The sequence below is a fragment of the Taurulus bubalis genome (genome assembly GCF_910589615.1).
Source record: "Taurulus bubalis genome assembly, chromosome: 16".
Lineage (NCBI taxonomy): Eukaryota > Metazoa > Chordata > Actinopteri > Perciformes > Cottidae > Taurulus > Taurulus bubalis.
Window position 1 is genome coordinate 24,181,096 of NC_136604.1, and position 11,891 is coordinate 24,192,986.

Below are 11,891 nucleotides of genomic sequence, written 5' to 3' on the forward strand. Positions count from 1 at the left end.
CAACCTTCTGGATCGGTCCGTAAAGACAACCTTCTGGATCTGGATCGTTCTGTACAGACAACCTTCTGGATCTGGATCTGTCCGTGAAGAGAACCTTCTGGATCGGTCCGTAAAGACAACCTTCTGGATCTGGATCGGTCCGTGAAGACAACCTTCTGGATCTGGATCGTTCTGTACAGACAACCTTCTGGATCGTTCTGTACAGACAACCTTCTGTATCAATCCGTAAAGACAACCTTCTGGATCTGGATTGTTCTGTACAGACAACCTTCTGTATCAATCCGTAAAGACAACCTTCTGGATCTGGATCGTTCTGTACAGACAACCTTCTGGATCGGTTTGTACAGACAACCTTCTGGATCTGGATCGGTTTGTACAGACAACCTTCTGGATCGGTTTGTACAGACAACCTTCTGGATCTGGATCGTTCTGTACAGACAACCTTCTGGATCGGTTTGTACAGACAACCTTCTGGATCTGGATCGTTCTGTACAGACAACCTTCTGGATCGGTTTGTACAGACAACCTTCTGGATCTGGATCGTTCTGTACAGACAACCATCTGGATCGTTCTGTACAGACAACCTTCTGGATCGGTTTGTACAGACAACCTTCTGGATCTGGATCGTTCTGTACAGACAACCTTCTGGATCGGTTTGTACAGACAACCTTCTGGATCAGTCTGTAAAGACAACCTTCTGGATCTGGATCGGTTTGTACAGACAACCTTCTGGATCAGTCTGTAAAGACAACCTTCTGGATCTGGATCGGTTTGTACAGACAACTTTCTGCATCTGTCTGGAAAAAGAATGTTCTGGTTTTGAAAAGAAATGAGTCCACTTAAGTTTCCACTTAATACTCATAATGACCTACATGACTGATTTTCATACTGTGGAGAATCTAAGGGTTGGAGTTGGAGGACGGTTGAGAACCAAACAGGACCAGGCCTTCAGAACCAGAAGGTCTCATGTCTACAGATGTATAAAAGGACATCAAAGTTCTGGGTTATGAATATTTTACTTCAGATCTTGTGACGTAAAGCTCCTCTTCCTTCTCCTCTTCTTCCTCAGATTGAAGCCATTGAAAGTGACCCGTCTGTATTTATGATCTCTCAACAGTTTGTATTGCCCTCAGATCTCAGCTGAGCTTGTGTGAGTGTGTATATTTATTATTATTATTGATGTGATGATGGTTATCATTGTTATTGTCGTGTTGAAGGAATACTTCAGAGGTTTGAGAGGAGAACCAAGAAGAACTCCAGCTAACAGGTGTATGTATAAATATATATATGGTCGTTGTTGGTGTGAAGTATTACCTTCGTTGTTGTTGTTGTTCTGCATGATTCCAGCTGTTTTTATTTGTCTGTAAACTGTTTAACTGCACTAAGTATTAAAGTTCACATTTCATCCTGTATTTTAATAAAGACCTCAGAAACCTGGAGATCTGCAGTCAGTTTACTTCTACATCACAGTGAATATTGTACTTTTTTACTGCATCACATGTATTTAACTTGAGTTTCTTCATAGGTTTAGAGTATGAGTCAATAATGATGTATTATTACAGTTTATAAAGTCTTTAAAACAAGCTCCACCTTAAAGTGATGAGCACATGAATTCATCAAGAATTATAATACATATGATTCTGCATGAAGATAACTTCTACTTTTAATACTTAAGTATGTGGACCAGCTATGAGGACCAGCTATGTGGACCCACTATGAGGACCCACAATGAGGACCAGCTATGAGGACCAGCTATGAGGACCAGCTATGAGGACGCACTATGAGGACCCACTATGAGGACCAGCTATGAGGACCCACTGTGAGGACCAGCTATGAGGACCCACTATGAGGACCAGCTATGAGGACCAGCTATGAGGACCAGCTATGAGGACGCACTATGAGGACCCACTATGAGGACCAGCTATGAGGACCCACTGTGAGGACCAGCTATGAGGACCCACTATGAGGACCAGCTATGAGGACCCACTGTGAGGACCAGCTATGAGGACTAGCTATGAGGACCAACTATGAGGACCAGCTATGAGGACCCACTGTCCCACTATGAGGACCCACTGTGAGGACCAACTATGAGGACTAGCTATGTGGACCAGTGATGAGGACCAGTAATGAGGACCAGCTATGAGGACCCACTATGAGGACCCACTATGAGGACCCACTGTGAGGACCAACTATGAGGACAAGCTATGTGGACCAGTGATGAGGACCAGTAATGAGGACCAGTAATGAGGACCAGCTATGAGGACCCACTATGAGGACCCACTGTGAGGACCCACTGTGAGGACCCACTATGAGGACCCACTGTGAGGACCCACTGTGAGGACCCACTATGAGGACCCACTGTGAGGACCCACTATGAGGACCCACTATGAGGACCCACGGTGAGGACCCACTGTGAGGACCCACTATGAGGACCCACGGTGAGGACCCACTGTGAGGACCCACTATGAGGACCCACTGTGAGGACCCACGGTGAGGACCCACTGTGAGGACCCACTATGAGGACCTGCACCTCCAGCATGACGTCCTGAGGTCCACCCGGAAGTAGACAGGTGTACCTAATAAAGTGTCCAGTGACGTTCACAGGTTGCTCTTAGCAACACGCTAACGGGACACGTAACGACACAAACAGCTGTTTGTTGACTGTTGTGATGACGTGCGTTGTTGATGAAGTTGCTAGGAGACGGCTAGCTCTGGCCAGTTGCGAGGACACGGCGATCTGCGCGACCAGAGACCGGTTTAGTTTATTAATCAGGTCTGTTTAGTCTGTAAATCTGTGTTTAGTTTAATCTAGTCTGTTTAGTCTGTTTAGTCTGTAAATCTGTGTTTAGTTTATTAATCAGGTCTGTTTAGTCTGTGCTTAGTTTAATCAACTCTGTTTAGTCTCTGTGTTTAGTCTGTATGTCTGTGTTTAGTCTGTGTGTAGTTTATTAATCAAGTCTGTTTAGTCTCTAAATCTGTGTATAGTCTGTAAATCTGGGTTCAGTCTAAATCTGGGTTAAATCTGTTTAGTGTAAATCTGTGTTCAGTCTGTAAATCTGGGTTTAGTGTAAATCTGTGTTTAGTTCATTAATCAAGTCTGTTTAGTCTCTAAATCTGTGTTTAGTCTGCGTTTAATCTGTAAATCTGTGTATAGTCTGTAAATCTGGGTTCAGTCTAAATCTGGGTTAAGTCTGTGTTTAGTGTAAATATGTGTTTAGTCTGTAAATCTGTGTTTAGTGTAAATCTGGGTTTAGTATGTACGTCTGTGATTAGTTTATTAATCAAGTCTGTTCTAAATCTAAATCTGTTTAGTCTGTGTTTAGTCTGTAAATCTGTGTTTAGTCTGTGTTTAGTCTGTAAATCTGGGTTTAGTCTGTTTAGTCTGTGTTTAGTCTAAGTCTGGGTTTAGTCTGTTTAGTCTAAGTCTGTGTTTAGTGTAAATCTGAGTTCAGTCTGTAAATCTGTGTTTAGTCAAGTCTGTGTTCTCCGGTGTTTAAAGGCTCACTGGAATGGAAATCGTCCATGTGTACACGAAGCTCCGCCTTGAGTTTGGCCGGCAGTGTCTGTTCTCCGACCGGCCTGCAGAGCTGCTGGTGGACCTTCCTACGGACCAGAGTCTGGCTCCACAGTTCATCCAGAAGACCCACCAAGACCAGGGCCTGCAGGCCTGCCGGGACCTGTCGGACCACCAGGTGAGCCCGGGTCCTGACCCGGTTCTGATAAAGACCCCCTATTTATACCAAAGCAGAGGAACTTCACAACTCTGCAAGGGTCCTTCTTGACTTGGGCTCTTTGGGGACCAAAGAACACCCTAACACTTCCCATTTCACCTGTCGCGATGGACATTAGATGAAGCCTCTTCATGTGGACTCGATTGTGGATTTCCATGTGTGCAGGTGAACACCGAGCGCTTTGAGTCCGACAGCTGTGGTCTAAACCACGAGGAGGGGGGGTGGCCCAAAGACGTGAACCCTCAGGAGATGGAACAGACCATCCGCTTCAGGAAGAAGGTGGAGAAAGACGAGAGCTACATCAACAGCATCCTGCAGCTGGGCAGCGTAAGACCACGATCCCTTTATTCGGTCCAAGTCGACCCCCTTCCCCTTTATTCGGTCCACGTCAACCCCCTTCCCCTTTATTCGGTCCACGTCAACCCTCTTCCCCTTTATTCTGTCCACGTCGGCCCCCTTTCCCTTTATTCGGTCCACGTCGACCCTCTTCCCCTTTACTCGGTCCACGTCGACCCCCCTCCCCTTTACTCGGTCCACGTCGACCCCCTTCCCCTTTACTCGCTCCACGTCGACCCCCTTCCCCTTAAGTCGGTCCACGTCGACCCCCTTCCCCTTTACTCGCTCCACGTCGACCCCCTTCCCCTTAAGTCGGTCCACGTCGACCCCCTTCCCCTTTACTCGCTCCACGTCGACCCCCTTCCCCTTAAGTCGGTCCACGTCGACCCCCTTCCCCTTAACTCGGTCCACGTCGACCCCCTTCCCCTTAAGTCGGTCCACGTCGACCCCCTTCCCCTTTACTCGGTCCACGTCGACCCCCTTCCCCTTTATTCGGTCCACGTCAACCCCCTTCCCCTTTATTCGGTCCACGTCAACCCCCTTCCCCTTTATTCGGTCCACGTCAACCCTCTTCCCCTTTATTCTGTCCACGTCGGCCCCCTTTCCCTTTATTCGGTCCACGTCGACCCTCTTCCCCTTTACTCGGTCCACGTCGACCCCCCTCCCCTTTACTCGGTCCACGTCGACCCCCTTCCCCTTTACTCGCTCCACGTCGACCCCCTTCCCCTTAAGTCGGTCCACGTCGACCCCCTTCCCCTTTACTCGCTCCACGTCGACCCCCTTCCCCTTAAGTCGGTCCACGTCGACCCCCTTCCCCTTTACTCGCTCCACGTCGACCCCCTTCCCCTTAAGTCGGTCCACGTCGACCCCCTTCCCCTTAACTCGGTCCACGTCGACCCCCTTCCCCTTAAGTCGGTCCACGTCGACCCCCTTCCCCTTAACTCGGTCCACGTCGACCCCCTTCCCCTTTATTCGGTCCACGTCAACCCCCTTCCCCTTTATTCGGTCCACGTCAACCCCCTTCCCCTTTATTCGGTCCACGTCAACCCTCTTCCCCTTTATTCTGTCCACGTCGGCCCCCTTTCCCTTTATTCGGTCCACGTCGACCCTCTTCCCCTTTACTCGGTCCACGTCGACCCCCTTCCCCTTTACTCGGTCCACGTCGACCCCCTTCCCCTTTACTCGCTCCACGTCGACCCCCTTCCCCTTAAGTCGGTCCACGTCGACCCCCTTCCCCTTTACTCGCTCCACGTCGACCCCCTTCCCCTTAAGTCGGTCCACGTCGACCCCCTTCCCCTTTACTCGCTCCACGTCGACCCCCTTCCCCTTAAGTCGGTCCACGTCGACCCCCTTCCCCTTAACTCGGTCCACGTCGACCCCCTTCCTCTTTACTCGGTCCACGTCGACCCCCTTTCACTTTATTCTGTCCACGTCGACCCCCTTCCCCTTTACTCGCTCCACGTCGACCCCCTTCCCCTTTATTCTGTCCACGTCGACCCCCTTCCCCTTTACTCGGTCCACGTCGACCCCCTCCCCCTTTACTCGGTCCACGTCGACCCCCTTCCACTTTTCTCGGTCCACGTCGACCCCCTTCCCCTTTACTCGGTCCACGTCGACCCCCTTCCACTTTTCTCGGTCCACGTCGACCCCCTTCCTCTTTACTCGGTCCACGTCGACCCCCTTCCCCTTTACTCGGTCATCGCGCGTGATGTCGTCATGTGTGATGGCGTCATGCGGGATGTTATCACGTGTGGTCCAGGTCATGGAGAACTGCATCAGACAGAACAATGCTGTAGACATCTACCAGGACTACTTGAAGGACGAGGAGGAGGTGGAGGGACACCAGGAGCCATCGTCGGCCAAGACCATCAACGTGTTCAGGTACAGATGGCGATTGTTAAACACCAACCTGTTGCTTTAAGGTTTTCTATGACTGAGGTTTAAGAGAAAAGTATTTACATTTAGTTTTTTTGTTTAATAGATTATTTTACATATTTATGATCCTGACAATTAGACTTGGCTGACTCCAAGTGTCCAGATCAGTATTCTCCTCGGTGTGCTTACAGAGATCCCAACGAGCTGAAGCGTACGGTCACCGGTCTGTCGTGGCATCCGGACGGCGGCCGGAAGCTGGCGGCCGCATACTCCTGTCTGGAGTTCCAGAAAGCCTCCAAAGACCTGAGCCTGGACTCCTACATCTGGGACATCGGTGAGTTCAAAACATCTGGGACATCGGTGAACCTAAACACGATGGTTTTCAGAGTCCAGGTGTCACAGATGGATTCACATTCTGTTTCAGAGAACCCTAACAGACCGGAGATGACTTTGAAGCCGGCTTCTCCGCTCGTCTGTCTGGAGTACAACCCGAAAGACTGCCACATGCTGGTGGGAGGCAGCTACAACGGGCAGATCGGTGGGTTCAGGTTCAGGACTGACTGACGGTTGTCTCTCTGTGACGCGGTTCGTAAACCTGTCGGTGTGTTTGTTTTAGCGTACTGGGACACCCGGAGAGGCAGCCAGCCGGTGGAGGTTTCCTCTGTGGAGCACAGTCACAGAGACCCAGTCTACAAGATCATCTGGCTGCAGTCCAAGACCGGCACAGACACCTTCTCTGCATCTACTGACGGACAGGTGGACAGAGGAGTGGACCGACTGGTGGACCTCTGGGACGGTGGTGATCAGACGGGTTAAAGCCTCTCCTCTTTCCGTCAGGTTCTGTGGTGGGACGTCCGCAAGTTGACCGAGCCCACGGAGCGTCTGGTTCTGGACCCGAGCAGGGAGGGGAACCTGGACCGAGCTTTAGGAGCCATCTCTCTGGACTTTGAGTCTACCATGGTGAGGTGTATTTGGACAGCTCCATTTTAAGATCCCCTGTCTCAGTGTGTGTGTGTGTCCTTCCTGTCTCACAGTGTGTGTGTCTCTCTCAGCCCACTAAGTTCCTGGTAGGAACAGAACAGGGCGTGGTCGTGTCCTGCAACAGGAAGGCAAAGACTCCGGCGGAGAAGATCGTGTGCATGTACGACGGCCACCAGGGACCGGTCTACGCTCTGCAGAGGAACCCGTTCTTCCCCAAGAACTTCCTCACCGTGGGGGACTGGACCGCCCGCATCTGGTCCGAGGACATCAAGGACTCGTCCATCATGTGGACCAGGTAGGACACGTTTAAAGATCAGCAGGAAGGTGTCTGGCAGGATGTCCACATGCCGAGTCCTGACTCTCACAGAGTCCTGAGTTGGTCCTCAGTGGTTTTAGTCCTGGACCCAGAGTTAAGACTCTGGGTCCAGGACTAAAACCAGACATTCCCTCCCTCAGGTACCAGACGTCCTACCTGACGGACGCCTGCTGGAGTCCCGTCCGTCCCTCTGTCTTCTTCACCGTGAAGACGGACGGCATGTTGGACGTCTGGGACGTCTTGTTCAAGCAGAACGACCCCACGCTGAGTCTCAAGGTGGGTCTCACTGGTCTGACTCTGGGTCAGTAGGACCCTGTTCTACACCCAGACCGTCATCTAGTTTAACTAACCCTACCAACCAGGCCCTCTAAACCGTCCTCTAGTTTAACTAACCCTACCAACCAGGCCCTCTAAACCGTCCTCTAGTTTAACTAACCCTACCAACCAGGCCCTCTAACCGTCCTCTAGTTTAACTAACCCTACCAACCAGACCCTCTAAAACGTCCTCTAGTTTAACTAACCCTAACTCTCTAAACCGTCCTCTGGTTTAACTAACCCTAACCCTCTGAACCGTCCTACTGGTCCTCTGGTTTAACTAACCCTACCAACGTACCTCTGACTGAAGAGATCTTCATTGTTCAGCCCTCTAGCTGCTGAGCTATTGGTGAGTTTAGTGTTGTGAAGCTTCTAACGGTGCTTCTGGTCCTCTCCTGGTCCTCTCCTGGTCCTCTCCTGGTCCTCAGGTGTGTGACGAGGCCCTGTACAGCCTCCGGCTGCAGGACAACGGGCGGCTGGTGGCGTGCGGCTCTCAGCAGGGCGGGGCCTCGCTGCTGGAGGTCTGCCCCGGACTGTCCAGCCTCCAGAAGAACGAGAAGAGCCTGCTGGCTGCGGTGAGACCTCATGAACACGAAGACCTGAAGACCCGGTTCCAATAGTAAAGTCCTCTCAGAATGATCCTGTTTCTGTGAGCCTAGATGTTTGAGCGAGAGACAAAGCGGGAGAAGATCCTGGAGGCCCGGCAGAGAGAGATCCGTCTCAAGGAGAGGAGCCGGTCCGAGCAGAGCCGGGACGAGGACGGGGGACGGGAGGACCGGGACCAGAGTCCACATCAGCTGATGGCCCGAGCCGAGGACGACTTCTACGTGGTCACGGAGATGAAGAGGAGGAGGGAGAAGGAGGACCAGACAGCCAGGTCAGAGGACCTGGACCAGGACCAGGACCACGGCCAGAACCAGGACCACGGCCAGAACCAGGACCACGGCCAGGACCAGGACCACAGCCAGAACCAGGACCAGGGTCAGCGTCAGGACCAGGACCATGGCCAGGACCAGGACCAGGACCAGGGTCAGGACCAGGACTAGGACCAGGGTTAGGACCAGGACCAGGGTCAGGACCAGGACCAGGACCAGGGTCAGGACCAGGACCAGAACCAGGGCCCCTGATGAGCTCTGAAGTTATCGTGTGCTGTTCTTTAATGAATAAAACTGGAACTGGATTGAAGCAGAATGTTTTCTTTGATTAAAAACAAGTTCTAAAGTCACAGTGAATAAAACATTTGAAATAATGAATTTGTATTTGAATGTTTTAATAATAATAATAATAATAAATTAACTGTGAAATGTTCTTTTTGTTAAAGTATGACATGAATATTTAAACCAGTAAAGTATTTATTGAAATATCAGAATATCGGACCACAGAACTCCACCAGAGAACGCCACACACACACATATATATATATATATATATATATATATATATATATATATATATATATATATATATATATTACCCTTGTGTAATAAACTTTTCACATTTCTATAATAAACTATTATATATATTAATATAAACCAGAAGACTCATCGTCGTTTATTTATGAGTTGTGACTTAATCCTTAATATTTTAAATCCTAATCATAGAATGATCTTAATACTTGTATTGAGTTTATTATATATTATTACATAACTAGTGATGCTGCTTCTTCCAAACACATTCATCACAAACAAATGATACACAAGAGTTGCTTCATTCTGCCTTAAAGACACAGTAACCTTAAAGAGACAGTAACCCTTAAAGAGACAGTAAACTTAAAGAGACAGTAACCCTTAAAGAGACAATAACCTTAAAGAGACAGTAACGCTTAAAGAGACAGTAATCTTAAAGAGACAGTAACCTTAAAGAGACAGTTACCCTTAAAGAGACAGTAATCTTAAAGAGACAGTAACCGTAAAGAGACAGTAACCCTTAAAGAGACAGTAAACTTAAAGAGACAGTAACCCTTAAAGAGACAGTAACCTTAAAGAGACAGTAACCCTTAAAGAGACAGTAATCTTAAAGAGACAGAAACCCTTAAAGAGACAGTAACCCTTAAAGAGACAGTAATCTTAAAGAGACAGTAACCTTAAAGAGACAGTAACCCTTGAAGAGACAATAACCTTAAAGAGACAGAAACCCTTAAAGAGACAGTAACCTTAAAGAGACAGAAACCCTTAAAGAGACAGTAACCCTTAAAGAGACAGTAACCTTAAAGAGAGACTCTGAGAGGGGGCCTGGTCTAGAGCGGCAGATGACGTCACCGCCGAACGTAAGTAAAGTGGGCGTCTGACGCAGAGACGCTCAGCTGGAACCCGGAAGCGGACTGGCTTTGTTTACATGCTCCTCTTTGTCCGCTAAACAATGTCCAAAAAACGGGGCAAGAGCACCCGGAGCCTGCGGGACACGACCCGGAGCCTGCGGGACACCCGGGGCCTGCGGGACACCCGGAGCCTGCGGGACACCCGGAGCCTGCGGGCGGCCATCGACGAGCAGCTGTTGGCGGCCGCGGAGGACATCTTCCGGTTGCTGGAGGAGCGCGGAGCCGCGGACGAGCAGCTGAGGGCCCGCGTCGCGGAGCGGATCAGCGCGGCGGTGGAGCTCATCTTCACCGCCATGGGTTCCTCCAGAGCGGCCGAGAGGGAACCGGAGCAGCCCGCCGAACCCGGGACCGACGATAGAGGTTCGTGTTTTCTACCAGTAACACCAGTAGAGCCCGTGTTTCTACCAGTAGAGCCTGTGTTTCTTCTGCCAGTAACACCAGTAGAGCCTGTGTTTCTTCTACCAGTAACACCAGTAGAGCCTGTGTTTCTTCTACCAGTAACACCAGTAGAGCCTGTGTTTCTTCTCCCAGTAACACCAGTAGAGCCCGTGTTTCTTCTCCCAGTAACACCAGTAGAGCCCGTGTTTCTACCAGTAGAGCCTGTGTTTCTACCAGTAGAGCCTGTGTTTCTTCTGCCAGTAACACCAGTAGAGCCTGTGTTTCTTCTACCAGTAACACCAGTAGAGCCTGTGTTTCTTCTACCAGTAACACCAGTAGAGCCTGTGTTTCTTCTCCCAGTAACACCAGTAGAGCCCGTGTTTCTTCTCCCAGTAACACCAGTAGAGCCTGTGTTTCTTCTACCAGTAACACCAGTAGAGCCCGTGTTTCTACCAGTAACACCAGTAGAGCCCGTGTTTCTACCAGTAACACCAGTAGAGCCCGTGTTTCTTCTACCAGTAACACCAGTAGAGCCCGTGTGTCTAACACCAGTAGAGCCCGTGTTTCTACTACCAGTAACACCAGTAGAGTCCGTGTTTCTACTACCAGTAACACCAGTAGAGCCTGTGTTTCTACTACCAGTAACACCAGTAGAGCCCGTGTTTCTACTACCAGTAACACCAGTAGAGCCCGTGTTTCTACTACCAGTAACACCAGTAGAGCCTGTGTTTCTACCAGTAACACCAGTAGAGCCCGTTTTTCTACTACCAGTAACACCAGTAGAGTCCGTGTTTCTACTACCAGTAACACCAGTAGAGTCCGTGTTTCTACCAGTAACACCAGTAGAGCCTGTGTTTCTACCAGTAACACCAGTAGAGCCCATGTTTCTACCAGTAACACCAGTAGATCCCGTGTTTCTTCTACCAGTAACACCAGTAGAGCCTGTGTTTCTACTACCAGTAACACCAGTAGAGCCTGTGTTTCTACCAGTAGAGCCTGTGTTTCTTCTACCAGTAACACCAGTAGAGCCTGTGTTTCTTCTCCCAGTAACACCAGTAGAGCCCATGTTTCTTCTCCCAGTAACACCAGTAGAGCCCGTGTTTCTTCTACCAGTAACACCAGTAGAGCCCGTGTTTCTACCAGTAACACCAGTAGAGCCCGTGTTTCTACTACCAGTAACACCAGTAGAGCCCGTGTTTCTACTACCAGTAACACCAGTAGAGCCCGTGTTTCTACTACCAGTAACACCAGTAGAGCCCGTGTTTCTACCACCAGTAACACCAGTAGAGCCCGTGTTTCTACTACCAGTAACACCAGTAGAGCCCGTGTTTCTACCACCAGTAACACCAGTAGAGCCCGTGTTTCTACCACCAGTAACACCAGTAGAGCCCGTGTTTCTACCAGTAACACCAGTAGAGCCCGTGTTTCTACCAGTAACACCAGTAGAGCCCGTGTTTCTACCAGTAACACCAGTAGAGCCCGTGTTTCTACCAGTAACACCAGTAGAGCCCGTGTTTCTACCACCAGTAACACCAGTAGAGCCCGTGTTTCTACCAGTAACACCAGGGAAGGGTGGAGGACCAGATCTTCTGGTAATGAGGGGTCAACAGAACCTAAACATCCTAAAAGTTTTAAAATCTGG

General features: G+C 49.8%; 1 protein-coding gene across 1 annotated transcript; it reads left to right on the forward strand.

Annotated features, from left to right (window-relative positions):
* Positions 1 to 3,509: 3,509 nt before the first annotated feature.
* Positions 3,510 to 8,728, forward strand: dnai2b (dynein, axonemal, intermediate chain 2b; the record flags this gene model as incomplete). The annotated part of the gene is made up of 11 exons (XM_079231972.1): positions 3,510 to 3,692; positions 3,897 to 4,058; positions 5,827 to 5,948; positions 6,134 to 6,276; positions 6,367 to 6,480; positions 6,559 to 6,698; positions 6,780 to 6,902; positions 6,995 to 7,218; positions 7,380 to 7,515; positions 7,983 to 8,129; positions 8,214 to 8,728. The coding sequence occupies 11 exons, from the start codon at positions 3,510 to 3,512 to the stop codon at positions 8,598 to 8,600; spliced, it is 1,881 nt and encodes a 626-aa protein (XP_079088098.1). The 3' UTR covers positions 8,601 to 8,728.
* Between the last annotated feature and the right edge of the window lie 3,163 nt (positions 8,729 to 11,891).